The following is a 14709-nucleotide window of genomic DNA, read 5'->3' as shown; positions in this document are numbered from 1 at the left end:
ACTCACACTTAGCCAGTCTGAACAACTTTCAAGGAGTGTGGTGAGGCTATATTCATGCATCATAAGTTTTACTATGATGCAAAAGTTTTGCCTCCACTGTCACTTACGGAGTCACTGTTAAGACCGTGTTCATGGAGGACAATCTTACTCGGCTACGAGTGATTGCCAAAGAAGAAAAAGCTAGGGATAGATCCTGGAATCTTCTGCATGCAAAACAGATGCTCTACGGCTGAGCTATGGTCCTTCCCTATCTAATCAAAATGTGGCGAATGGGCCTAATGTTGCAAACGTAGAAACAAAGAATTGTGGAGTTGGAAGGGACCCTGAGGATCATCTAGTCCAACCCTCTGCCATGCAGGAACATGCAGCCATCCCATACATACAGGGATCAAACCTGAAACCTTGGCATTATCAGCACCACACTCGAACCAACTGAGCTATCCAGGCTGACTTGAGAATGAACCAAGTGAAACAGAACTGCACAATCTTAACACAAACACACACAAACTCAAAACCAATGGATATCTGGAACAGCTTAACTTACAGACAAAATGCTGCTACTGCTCTTTTTTTAAATCCCCTTCTTAAAATGACTTGCTGATGCTTAAGGTAAGTCTATGTGGTATTTGTAATATTCCCTCCCAAAGATGTACCGGTAACTCAAAAATTAAAAGACGCAACAGTGCAAAGTTTTGCCCTTGATTTGCCTAACCCTGCTATTGCTATAAATAATCCTTTTCCAGCAGCAGCTGCCCCGATTATTATTTCTTAAAAGGCAAACAAAAGGCTATTTACCTCTCGCGCTGCTCCACCTGGCACTCTTGCTTTAGTAGCCAGGCCCCATCTTAAATCTGTGATCTATTGTTCTTGCATGAGCACACTTCAAATGAAATACAGTCTGTGGTCTCCATTCAGGGCGCAGCGGAAGCTGACACCAGGTAATGCAGTCAAGACCTTTCCTTATCACTGTATCAATTACCAACCGTACCCACTCATTGAAACAAAGCAGGTTCAAAGGGCTAAATCTCCGTGTCCTTCTGGCTTCTGAATGCTACACTGTACTTTAACATGTTGTTTATTCCCTAGTAATCAATGTCACCAAATTCAAGAGCTTTGACCTCCCCCAGGTAAGAGTTTAGTGAGGCAGAAAAAGAGCAAAGAGTTCTCTTTGCAAAAGTGATTCATTCATGAGAGCTTTAATGGACTGGGTGGGTTTTAGAGGTAGACAGTGGGAATCTGCTTTCAATTAACTGTGTCTTATTTATGCCTCTTCCCAAACTGTCGCCACACAAGGCAAGTTGCCCCTCTTAACTAAGTAACAGGATAATGTGAAACCTCCGGGAGAGTGGTTGGTAAAAAAGCACACACTCCGGGTAAAGCAAGTACACAATGCTCTAGGGAACAGAGCAGATTTTAAACAAAATTGGGGTTTGATCATGTATTATGCTTCGAGTCTTTCCCCCTCCACACAGAAGCACACAGAGTTTTATTCCTCAAACAACAGCAAGAGTCAGAGGAAAGCTTTTGAGCCATGCAAAGTTTAAAAAGTTGGTTGTCAAGGCATGTGATTTTGCACTTTTCAAGCACCTTCCCCAAAGTTCATCAGAATTTATACGTTTTTCAAATGGGCAGGTTTTTCTGGGCCAGGTTCAGCTGTAACAACAAACTATGGGTTGTTATTACACGAACAAGCCAGCAAGAGCCTTGGACTTGTGTGCTTCCCCGTTCTCTTTGCATGAAATTGCAGGAGATCTAAAAGCGTCCATTCTTGTTGTGTTAAAACCACCATTTGTGGAAAGCCAGTATACCAAAACATAATTGGAGCAAATCAGTAGTTTTACTGAATCTTGGGCAGCAGAGGGGGGTTGCCTTCTGAAAACCACACAACATCACAATATCTTTCCAACTGTGTTCTGGTGAGTCCTGAGTTTCCTTAGAAGCTTACTGAGGTAGTGATGGTGGCAAATTTCCCGAAAAGAGTTTGCCCACCACTGATGACCTTTCCCATGCAAATGAGCAGCTGTATGGAAGTATTATCTTGCTAATAAGCCTTGCTAGCTCTCCGTGAGAATTTACTGTTCAATCTTGGAATGTGATCCAGGATCTACTACAACAAGGTTGGAAAATCTGTAGCCCTCCAGATTGATTTATTTATTTATAGGATTGATCTATTGCGGGGAAGGGGGGGTTGAAATGAAGCACATAGAAAAAGCCCATGAAAATAACAAAAATCCCTGAATGACATATTAGTTGTTGGGAGCTAGTCAGCATAGTAAATGGGTCGGGGATGATGGGAGTTATACAATACACAATGTTTCCCAGCAGACAAGCCAACTTGGAATGGTCTCCATTAAGCTGCTAAACTTGAAAGTGTACAGGATGGAAGGCAGCTCAGGATACCAGATTTTGCTGCTTATAACTGCAAAATGCAATGACAGCTTTCCAAAAATCTGGGAGAGGTGGATAATGAAAAATATACCATGAGGCCTTTTGCATGACTAAGTACAGAACCATTAAACATGTAGTGATGAGTGTTCAAACTGAACTCCCTCCAAAAATGCTTCTATCTGAAAGAGCATCACCAGACTCAACCAAAGACACTGCCACTTTCTCACCTTTCATTTCTTTCTTGCTTTCCCTCTTCCCCTGACTCCAGTATCTGGCAAACACTGAGGAACAGTCACTTCATCACCATTTTTCCTGTCAAATAAGCCACTGGGCGAGTTTCCTCAACAGTTAGGATTCCGTAATAATGCAAAACAAACCTCATGATTAGCAATACTCAAGGACGATTATGGTCTCTTTTCTGCTCGCCTAGTCCCTGCTGCCCATTCCCGTCTTGTTTTCCGAATATATCTGGCAACTAGCTTATTAATTGCCGGTGTATCAGGTAATGTAATAGAACTATATTTGTATTTCCAGAAAAATTGAAATATGATCCAAATGTGGATGCCACGGGGAATATAAAGATGACTCACAGCACAGGGCATTCATAAAGTTGGGCATTCAGAAGTATCAGATAGTCAGTGTATGGAAATGTTGAGAAGAACTATAAGGAACTAGGAAAACTGGAGTGAATATATGAACTGGAATGAAAAGCAGTTCGTCTGGGTCCAGGTTAAGATAACCTCCTAAGCCAAACCTTGGCTTTGCTCAGCACAGCAGCAAAAAAGGAGCAAAGTTTCTGGGAGCTCCCCTTTGAGACCCTGCGTTTTTGCACTAATCCAAGGTTGGGCTTGAGGCAGCCCATAGCTCAATGGTCCTAGATTGGTCCCGAATTCTGGAAAGCCACCACCAGTCAACAAAGATCATACTGATCTGGAGGAACCAAAGGACTATCTCAGTGTAAGGCAGCTTCCCATATTCTTACCGGGTCACTTCAACATCATACATTTAAAGCCACTTCAACGCCATACATTTAAAGCACTCTTACGCCACTTGAACAGTTACAGCTTCCCCCAAAGAACCCTGGGAAACCTAGTTTGTTAAGGGTGCTGGTAACTGTGTGCAGGCTCTCCTAACAGTTCTCTGCACCCTTAATAAACTACAGTTCATGTGATTTTATGGCAGAGACCATGACTGTTCAAGTGGTATGAGAGTGCTTCAAATAGGAGCATTTTAGGTGCATCCCTGAAGCCTCCTGCCTAGATGTCTTTGGGCCTATATGCTGAACCTCATGTATAATCCCCTGAGCAGAAGGCATTCCAGGAACTATTCAAGTCCTGTCCTACCATCACTGCCAACTTTTAGTTGATATGCTTTTATTCAGGTTTTAGGCATTGCAGGAAGGTAAGGCAAGGCAGGGCTGGGTTTCCCTCCCAGTCTTTCCCATCATTAAAAAAAAAAATCAATCCCCTCTTCTCCTGGTTTCTCAGGCTTTGTTAGGAAGGAATCAAGTGTCTCACTTTAGAAAAACCTGAAATATTGGAAACCCAAGCATGCAACGAAGTGTACCATGTGCTTAAACAGTTTGCTTCTCAATATTTGTTCCACATGGTTACAGCTTTTTGTTGTTCTACTGCAGAACAATGAAGAGGTGACAGTGAAACCTTTCAGCTGCAAGTCAAAATAAATGAAGGTTTTAGGGAGTCTCCGGAAAGGAAGAATGTGGTACCTCCAATTCTTTCTCAGTATGGTTTATTTAATTTGGAGCATTCCCATCTTTCCTTTCTCTCCAGAGCCTCTGCTTCCACTTCCGCTGCCATCCGCTCTTCTCCCCAGGGCAAATAATTAGGAAGCATTGGATGCCAGAAGGCTAGCTTTCTACTCATTGCAATGCAGTTCAAATTAAGTGCTTCCTTCTGGAATATCCTGGAATTAAAAGAGGAAGCTCTTTAATGGCGAAATGTATTAGACTGTGAAATAGACTCCTCGCTCCCCCAGGGCAGGGCCTGCTTAAGAAAGTTAAAGCTTGCTGGAAAAAAATGTGCTTTAGGGAGCTACACTGAAGGCACAAAAGGCAAAGTTCCAAATGATGGGAGTAATTATTATTTTTAAATCCACTGAGTTGGCTTGGAAATTAGATAGATAGATAGATAGATAGATAGATAGATAGATAGATAGATAGATATGCACATTTGATAACAGCCATCACATTGCAGTTTCACTGGTAGAAAGTTATGGGGCAGCTTTGTGCAATAAAGATTGGCAGCAGCAGCAACAACAAAAGCACAGAACCAAAGAAACTGCCTTATTCCAAATGGTCCATTTAATAGCCATTCAGGGTTTAAAACTTAAGATGTTACCAAGCCTACCTGGAGATACCAGGGGCTGAACCTGGAATCCTCTGCATGGCTAGTATGTGCTCTACCACTGACCCACAGCTATTTCCCATTGCCTGGCCTGGTCAAAATTTGGCTTAGGTACAGAATGCAAAAGACACAGATCACAAAACATGTAGATTGCCAGAAACAGTCCCCAAACTCTCCCAAAGACCTGCACACAATCTAGCTCTAGCTGCAACACTGTGGAAATAAAAGGTGCACACTTCCCATGCCCAGTGTCCTCGGAGATGCCCGATAGGAACAGCCAGTTGTATCAACTTCCCAGATTGAAGAACTGGGCCAAAACCAAGAAAATGAAATTTCATTAGGGACAAATGTATGGTTCTACACTTAGGCAGGAAGAACCATCTGCCAGGAGTACCTGTGAAAAGGATCTAGGGGTCTTACTAGACTACAAGCTTAGCATGAGTCAACAATGTAATGCAGCAGCAAACAAAGATCATGCTATTCTAGGCTGCAACAACAGAGGTATAGTCTCCAGGTCAAGGAAAATCATAGAATTGCTCCATTCTGCCTTAGTCAGACCACACTGGGAATACTGTGTCCAGTTCTGGACACCAAATTTGAAGAAGAATCTTCAAGCTGGAATGTGTACAAAGAGGGTGACCAAGATGATCAAGAGTCTGGAAACCAAGCCTTACGAGGAATGGTTGAGGGAGCTGGGTACATTTAGCCTGGATAAGAGGCAACAGAGAAGAGAGACGATATCCATCTTCAAATATCACATGGAAGATGGAGCAAACTTGTCTTTTCCTGTTCCAGTGGGTAGGACCAGAACCAATGGCTTCAAGTTACAAGAAAGGAGATTCCGACTAAACATCAGGAAGAACATTCTGATGGTAAGATCTGTGTGACAGTGGAATGGACCACCTTGAAAGTGGTGGACTGTCCTTCATTTGAAGTTTTTAAGCAGAGGTTGGATAAGACAACAGTCATGGATGGTTTAGTTGAGATTCCTGCACAGCAGGGAGTTCGAGCTCAGAGTCCCTTCCAACTCTACAATTCTATGATTCTATGAAATCTGTTTTGATGGACTGGAAACCAAACCACCTACTTTCCTATTATCTCCTTTGTAAGTTTCTCCTTAAAGTTGTTTTTTAAAAGAAAATAAAAAATAAAAACAACCCATTAGAGTAACAGAAGCAACTTTTTAATATCTGCTAAATATAATGTTTAATTAGTTTTCTAAATGCATATGCCATTAGCTAACCATTAGGGATAATGTACCCATCTTCCTTTGCAGAATCAGAGAAACCACTGATTTAGTTAGACAGATTCTGAAAGGTAATTTGGCTGAATAAGTGTATTTGTATCATGATTAACTGAACAAAGTTTTTTTTAAATAAAAAAACATTTCTGCTAGTGGTAAGGCGTCATTTATTCTGAAAGCTTTTTCTAATTCTACTGGCTCATTCATGCCATTTCAGACCTTTTTTTAAAAAAAAATGGTGTCTCTGAAATACAGACTCTTCTGAAACTTAATTTAAAAGTCCAGTTGAGAAAATTCTTTGAGCAATATAAAGCAAACATCCAGAAACATATTTTGTAGGAACAAGGTGAGAAAGACACAGATCAGGAGTATTTAGAACAGTGGTACTCAAAGGGTGTGGCAGGAGAAGATGGCAAGTGTGGCGGAAAGATTCAAGGGCAATCAAATAAACATTTGAAAATATCAGCGCAGTTTTGGTATAGTGTAGTATTAGGCTAGGCTAGGCTAGGCTAGGGAGAAATTCACAGAATCATAGAATCATAGAGTTGGAAGAGACCACAAGGGCCATCGAGTCCAACCCCCTGCCAAGCAGGAAACATCATCAGAGCACTCCTGACATATGGTTGTCAAGCCTCTGCTTAAAGACCTCCAAAGAAGGAGACTCCACCACACTCCTTGGCAGCAAATTCCACTGTCGAACAGCTCTTACAGTCAGGAAGTTCTTCCTAATGTTTAGGTGGAATCTTTTTTCTTGTAGTTTGGAACCATTGCTCCATGTCCGCTTCTCTGGAGCAGCAGAAAACAACCTTTCTCCCTCCTCTATGTGACATCCTTTTATATATTTGAACATGGCTATCATATCACCCCTTAACCTCCTCTTCTCCAGGCTAAACATGCCCAGCTCCCTTAGCCGTTCCTCATAAGGCATCGTTTCCAGGCCTTTGACCATTTTGGTTGCCCTCCTCTGGACACGTTCCAGTTTGTCAGTGTCCTTCTTGAACTGTGGTGCCCAGAACTGGACACAGTACTCCATCATTGATGAGATGAGTTTGTCTGTCTCGGATCCAACTTAATATAAATGAAATTACCCAGCAAAAGCAAGCTCACACCTCCCATTGAGTTTCCATACATAGTTAAGGTAAACATGCAAGGGGCTTTTTAAAAATTATACTTTGGGAATGAGTCCTGTAGCTTCACTATTTTATACTTTCTGGATGTCCCGTGATCATATTATAAAGTAATTGCGTGCAGTGTTATAAATCAAGCACTGCTAGGAGTTGCTTCTTTTTGTTTTCCAATATATTTCTTATCAATAAAAAAAAACACCTTCAGTGGCATGAGATTTTTATTATGAAAGTGTGGCCCAGAGAAAAAAAGTCTGAGAACCACTGATTTAGAGAGTCTGGGCGGATACCAACGTGCACTCCTACTAAACCCTTCCTCCAAAGTTCTGCAGGGTTCTGAAAGCACGACTGAGGCAAGAGGGGGAGACCAATTTCCTGATATTTCCCTAACCTCCTCCTACACCAACCCTCAAACCTTGCCATGCCTCTTAAGACAAACAGAAGGCATAAAATGCATTCTCTTCCCCCATCCCCTCCTCCTGTCCTCCTCCTCCATCCTGGAATGACAAGCTTTTTTAAAATAAAAATTAAAAATGCCGTAACAGTTTTAAGACTTCTAGGAGATAATAATGAGCTGGATCAAGACTAAGGACACAAAGCAAGAGTTCATGGAAGGATGCCTTGAGACCTAAGGACATAGCAGATCTCCTCTCTGCCTGCAGAGGGATCCAACCTCTCAAGGCTCTCCTCTACAGGGGTAGAAAACCCTGCTGCCCTTGCCCACTTCACTGCTGGCACTTCAATGGCAGTAACATCTACAGAGTGAAACCTCCCATTCCCCCCACATCTGCCTGGAAGGGGGGAAGGGAGCAGACCAGCTCTGGAGTGGGAGAAAATATAAAGGGAAAATACATGTCTGTATGGGGAGGGGGGGTGCAGAGGGAGAGAGAGTGAGACAGAAAGACAATAAGAAATCTTCCCTTAGACTGAATCCAGCCCATTCTCTGATCACGGAATGGAATAGCTAGTGGCCTTTCTAGATTCTACCATGGCTTCTGCTTGAGCACCCAAAGTGCAAATGGATGCAACTTTCAGCATCAAAAGTGATTAATACCTCCAGCACATTGTTTGGAAGGGCTTTTTGTTGTTAAGCTGCATCCTGTAATGTTTGTACACACAACAGATGCCATAATATCATTAGGAGATCATACGGTTGTAATCACAACTACTAACTGCCTGAATTAATAACAGTTTCAAATTAATGAAGCTTGGGGCATCATTGCCATTCCTCATGAACATACATTATGAATCTCTAAAAGTAAATTCCCATCAGTGGATCATTAACAGGGAAATACCATTTTTGAACCAATCAATAACATGAATCAGCTTTTCAAAAGGCACTTGTGCAGGTTTTATTCAAAGAAATAGAATACCAGACGGACAGAGCAGGTACCCTTATTAACCTCTTAATGCAGAACCATATCCAGGAAACTCTACCAGCCTTGCATTCAAACAGCCAGTACAGGCATCTGGAGCCACATTCCACACTTCCACCCCAAGACTCAACCTGCACTCTCAGCAGCATCTCCTCCTCCTCCAAGCAGCCCCAGGTTTTCCTAGCTGGAAGCATCAAGGAAATCACTGCATGGGCTGTTTTAAGATTTTGCTTTGGCAGTGACTGCTCTTGCCTGTAGCTGGAAGAGATAACGGTAGGGAAAATCACAGATGAAGCCAGAGAGAGAGAGGGGGGAAAAGGAAAAGCAGCTCGTACAGTGAATGCCTTGTTTTCTCTGGCAAAGAAAAGCTGTGGTGGCTGCTAGGGTGAGTGGCTGGCAGCAGTGACAGGGAATCTCAACTTGCCAAAAGCACAAGGCTAGAAGAAGGCTCTCCAGCTGGAGAGCCTAGTCCTGGCAGAGCTGGAGACCAACCCAGGAGCAGAGAAGCTGCAGTGTTCTTAGTATCTGGCTGCACTTATGGGGACTCTTAGCTGGTTGAGCCCTGTTGCAACATATTCTCTTTAGCTGCCTATGCTCACTGCTGGAACAAACAAACAACAGTCCAGAATAGCGATGTTCCTGTAGGGTGCTAAGGTACTCGAATGGATGAAGTTAAGGAACTAATGTGCAAACAAGTATAAGGTAACTAATGTGTAGACAAGCTTCAAATTGGCAAGTCAGCCAAAATAGTTTGCTTCTTCCTGACACTAATGCCCAAGCTCTGTACAGTATATGACTATTTAGATCACCCCATTGATTTTGACATGTTATCTTTAAACAGTACTTTAAGACTATGGTCTGGAATTTGAGACTCTTGGATTCACAAACTGAGCCCAGTCTTCTAGGAGTGCATACGGTACAGTGGTACCTCGGGTTACATACGCTTCAGGTTACAGACTCCGCTAACCCAGAAATAGTACCTCGGGTTAAGAACTTTGCTTCAGGATGAGAACAGAAATCGTGCTCCAGCGTTGTGGCAGCAGTGGGAGGCCCCATCAGCTAAAGTGGTGCTTCAGGTTAAGAACAGTTTCAGGTTAAGAACGGACCTCCGGAATGAATCAAGTACTTAACCCGAGGTACCACTGTATTTAATATTATATACACACAGGCTGGGTATCATGCAGGCTGTTTAGCCTCAATTCAGTATTTCTCCATACCTTATTTATTTAAGTTTATACAAACATCAAAGAGACAGATTATCTGCATTAACCTTTGGAGTTCAGATCTCCTTACTCCTACATTCTAGATCACTAGATACTGATTGAAGTTTGAAGGTGGTATTTGTTTATGGATGAAAACAAATAGCAACTTGCTGAGAAATAAATGTGCTTGAGTGAAAAATTTACATAATATTGGTCATCTACATAATTTATTCTGTTGTGGACTTGGAAGAGTTTTGCTTTCTACAATGTGACATTTCAGGATGTTTTTTGGCTCATACAAAGTAAATCATATTCCCAGTTAAAACCTACAGCCCTTCTTGCAGCAGAAACTGTACCCAACAATAGTAACCACAGACTAGGTCAGTGTCCACTAGGTCTTCTAAGGGTTTGGTATATAAATACTAGTTTCCACTTATCCTACCATAACCTAGTATGTCGATACAAGATTAATGCGAACCATCAGTCCATGTGACAAACCTAATTTAATAAAGTGGTCTGCCCTATCGATCATGTCCCACAGAATTCAGTATTTCACATAAAAGTGTTGGCTTTTCAATCTTCATATTTCTTGCCATCCAAGGGATCTTTGGTCATAACAAAACTCATCAAGAGATACAGCAAAATAGGTAAGTGATAAAGGATTGGGGGCTGGAATTCTGAGGAGGAGCCCAAGAGCATTATTTTCTCCCACCACAACAACAAAACTTGAAAAATTGTTTAAAACAATTGAGCCCAATCAGATCATGAGACCACCCCCATTAAACTGGGAAGAGGGCCTTTTAAAAATGAGGTGGTGGGGCCACCCGAGGCATGACAACCTAAGCATGAAACCAACATCTGATATTTTTATATTCTTTAGGTCTGCCCAGGTTTCTGCACTCTGTGCCCTACACTGGGTTGGTTCTTCCCTGTCACAACCAGGGATCCACATATGCCTTTCCCCATAGAAGTTGTTTATGTCTTGGGAGAAGGGCCCTGTGTCCATGTTGGCTAAAGATACTGCATCTGCGGTGAGGAGCAGGGTTTTCACTGCAAATTGCTCTGAGGATACGGAACAACCAACCTTGTATGGTTCAGAACTCTGCTGTGATTTTAAGCTTTGAAGAAGGATGCAAAGCCGGCCTCTTCCAAAGTGCCTATGGCTCTTGAACAAGCTTCTAGATCTTTACTGCCATATTGTTGTTGCTGGGAAAGAGTATCGTTTTTCTTTAACGGAACATTGTTTATGAGACTGTGATCTTAGATTATGTGATATTATGACTGGTATTGGTTTACTGTTTAACTTTGTTAGAAGTTGCCTCCAGTCTTGGAGAAGCAAGAAACAAGTGCGTGAAACAAACATCCCCATCATTATCTATGCCATTTAAAGGAAGTCAACTGTGTGTCCAAACTCTATTTTCTCTGCCTTTAAAGTGCAGGTCATAACCCAAGAGAAAATTCCGAAACAGCTTGCCACAAGGGAAATGCAAGTGTACTGAAACAGTGATTTTAATCCCTTACAGATGATGTGACTTCAAGGCACCCAGCTACCCATAGAAGAGGCTGCCTGCTGCAACTCTGCACGAGACCAAGTTCTGGCCTTTTAAGAACAGTGACTCATGCAGAAACACTGGGGTTGGACTCATCTGAAGGCAGGTAATTCTTACTCCAACACATTTAAGCCGTTTAAAGGAGTAAAGATCATGAAGCTTGCCTCCAATTTTAACTGAGGAATGAAAGTGCACCACACAGCCAAAAGAAACCTGACAATGCCAGACCTGCATGTTAGAATCAGGCCTCCAACTAAAACCATAAAAAACAAGGGATGATTTAGTGCACACGGTGGGGAAGGGATGAGAGGCTTGTCTCTACCACCGTGAAGGCTTTTGCCCAGCCATCATTTTGCCAACTGGAGCTCCAAGAACAGAAGAAGCCTTTGCCAGGGGAAAAATGTGGCTATTTGGGGAAGAGAGAACACAGGCAAGCAAAGAGTTCAACTCTCACTACCATTCATGCTGCATTTTTAACTGTCCTCTGTCCTGCCCCCGTTTTTAAGAATTCACTACAAGCCCTATCAAGTCATGCCATCACTGCAGCTAGTTTGATCCTCAGCTTGCAGGAAAAGTGCAGTAATAATTGACTTACACCTAGACCGGGGAACCTGTGGCCTTCCAGATATCACAGGACTAAAATTCCAATCATCCCCAACTACTGGTCACGCTGGTGAGGGCTGATAGGCACTGGAGGGTTCTCCACCTTAAACTCCAAAGGAAATCACACATTTCCATGAGCCTCCTCTTACCAAACCAGACTGACATCTCAAACAACCCCCCACCCCACCCACCCTGTATCCACTTTTAACCTGGCCCTTGACTTTACCAGTGAACTGACTTTACTGTCTGCTCTCATTACCATTTCCCAGAAGTGGAGATTATAATATATGTTAGGCTCTTTCTTTCTTCAGCATGGGGGGGAGGGAGATGACATTGAGAGAGACCATTTAAAAAGGGATTTGTTCAGCTAAAAGAAGCTAAGGACACACGGCACTCGTGCATTCAGCACTCTGTAATGCGGTTTGAAAACATGTGTTGTCTAGGTTGTCACCCTGACTGACAAACGGCTTTCTCCTCCATTAATATTCACAGGGGATGCTTCTTTTTAGTATCATGTGTAAAAACAGCCTGGCACTTTTCAAAATGGTCTGCAAATAAACCACTTGATGCCAAACTGCTGAATATAGATGTGGACCAGATCAGATCATGTAAGCCAAGATCATCAAGATCTAAACAGATATAAATAGTAGGTTGCACTACAAAAAATATTCCCTTCATCCAGAGGAATTCTTTTCCTGTTAAAATTAAGAGAAACTTTGCATGCAACCCATAACTAACCAGAATTTCCTAGGATATTTAGCCATGGGGTGGAGTGGGGGAACAGTATCACCACATCAGTAATACAGTCCAATATTGAACAGAAGATATACTTACTAAATTAATCCATATTAGTATAATGAATTAAAAGCATTCTGTAGCAGAAAGCATAGCTGGTGAGCACTGGCAACACATGGCCTTGTGGAATGACTGTGTAAGGAGAATTCCAGTTGCAAGTAAAAAAACAGTATTTTACAGTACAGCAGAGATTTAACTATATGTCACTGGTATGTTTATGAAGTTATACATAGTTTAGTTTTCATCACAAAAGCAAATAATTAAAAAGAAAGAAAGAATTAAAAGCATTCCACAAAATGGCTATTTCTGTCTTCCAACTTTAACAAAGGAAGAGATATACAATGTGTGTTTTATACGATCAATAGCTGTTATTATGAATCTCTACTGCAGAAAAAGTTTATTACTAAATCGAACATGTCTCCAGAATACTCAGTGGCTATAGGCCTTGTTTGTACCTAAAGCTATGAAGGGAAAGCTTAGTCTGAACCTGAGCCCTATCTATAGTTGCTGCAGCCTGAAAGAATACGCAAGCTGAAACACAGCTTTTCTTCAAAATTCACATATATGCTGCGCTGTTCACCAACCAAATAATATTTAGGAAAATGCCTAAAAGAGGGGAAGGGTGCACAAAATAAATATATTGGTTAATACAGATGTGTATTAGTGAAAACTGCTTGCAAAACTGTGTGTTAGTCAAAACTACATATAAAATGTGTGTTAAAAGAAAGTCACTAAAATGCTAAAAAAAATATATGATGGGAATCTTTAAAAAAAAGTAACAAATTGCAGTAAAATTCAGAGAACTGAATTTAAGATTGGGCATTATTCACTCAGGATTTAGCACAAGGCAATTAATAAGCAGTTTCGGTAGCTTTCCCTTCCAGCTTGGTTTTGACCCAATGGTGGGCTGTTGACTTTAACACCAATGATTCCTGGTCCACCAACTGGTTAATTTAAATTAGGGGTGGGGAACCCCCAGCCTAGGGCTAAATTTGGCCCAATGTGGCCCTCATTAACTCCCTATGTGGCCCTTGGGACTCTTTCCAGGCCATGCCTCCTTCTGAGGCCACAGCCCTTCCCGGTACTATTCGACACCCTCCTCAAATGCCTTGAACTGTGCCTGGTTGTCTGAATGGAGGATGATGATGTGTGTAGGAACCTCTAGTTTTTGTGGTGCTGGAATGTACAAAATACAAATGTAAGTGTCATATTTGTGTCCCCACACCTCATTTTTTTCACCTCTGGTCCTGCCCACCAATAGGATCTGGCTCCCCATAAGGTTGCCCATAAGGTAACTGGGGCCCTCAGGCTGAAAAAGATTCCCCACCTCTGCAGGTGAAAAGCCTTATTCCCAGTAGAACAATATCTGCCTATAGTAATTATTCTATAGCGGTGGGGAACCTCATGGGGAACCTTCCTGGTGCAGAGGCCACATCCCAGAGATAGGTAGGGCCAAGGGCAAAAGTAGACAGCAAGTGTGACTCCCGCCATTGCAAAATAGGCTACATTCAGGCAACACAAAAGTCAGAAGTATCAACACACACCCCTCCATTCTGTTAAGGCAAGCAAGCAGTACAGTGGTACCTGGGGTTCAGAACTTAATTCGTTCTGGAGGTCCGTTCTTAACTTGAAACTGTTCTTAACCTGAGGTACCACTTTAGTTAATGGGGCCTCCCGCTGCCTCTCATCCTGAAGCAAAGTTCTTAACCCGAGGTACTATTTCTGGGTTAGCGGAGTCTGTAACCTGAAGCGTCTGTAACCTGAAGCGTCTGTAACCCAAGGTACTGCTGTATCACTACAGCTTGCCTTCTCTGGGCAGGAATCTCTGGAAGGAGCAACAGTGAATCACGGGAGCCCAGAGAGCAGTCTATAGTGGTGCAGTCCAAGCCAGTGAAAAGCTGTCCTGAAATGCTAGCCACTTTGAATAAACCAAAGATGCATTACAATCCGAGCACAAGCCATATTTCTTTTCTCTAACCTTCAGTATGGATTAGAGATAAAGGCCTTTTGTCTTACTGGTAGCAGCCTAAGATTTCATTGTTCTATAAAAATAATAATGAGCTCA

At 42.2% G+C, this 14709-nt stretch overlaps 1 protein-coding gene and 1 long non-coding RNA gene across 7 annotated transcripts in view; one reads left to right on the top strand and one right to left on the bottom strand.

The window, feature by feature from the left end:
- LOC307215965 overlaps window positions 1-14709 on the top strand; it is a 36842-nt gene that overhangs the window by 6558 nt on the left and 15575 nt on the right. Inside the window, exons 2-4 of one of the 5 annotated variants that reach the window (XR_013838809.1) lie at window positions 11220-11352; window positions 12342-12457; window positions 14464-14593. This is a non-coding gene — a long non-coding RNA (uncharacterized lncRNA). Of the gene's footprint in view, window positions 1-11219; window positions 11467-12341; window positions 12458-14445; window positions 14597-14709 lie in introns of those variants that run through there. The other 4 variants (XR_013838808.1, XR_013838810.1, XR_013838807.1 and 1 more) reach the window with 4 other exon arrangements.
- RET (ret proto-oncogene) overlaps window positions 1-14709 on the bottom strand; it is a 90590-nt gene that overhangs the window by 70784 nt on the left and 5097 nt on the right. Inside the window, exon 1 of one of the 2 annotated variants that reach the window (XM_079975584.1) lies at window positions 2616-2637. The exons of the other annotated variant lie outside the window; for it this stretch is intronic. Within the exon in view, the coding sequence (XP_079831710.1) occupies window positions 2616-2622 (7 nt within the window). The 5' untranslated portion in view covers window positions 2623-2637. Of the gene's footprint in view, window positions 1-2615; window positions 2638-14709 lie in introns of those variants that run through there. 2 annotated transcript variants of the gene reach the window in all.

This window comes from Podarcis cretensis (assembly GCF_951804945.1).
Source record: "Podarcis cretensis genome assembly, chromosome: 5".
Taxonomy (NCBI): Eukaryota; Metazoa; Chordata; class Lepidosauria; order Squamata; family Lacertidae; genus Podarcis; species Podarcis cretensis.
This window is presented reverse-complemented; position numbering and strand designations above follow the sequence as displayed.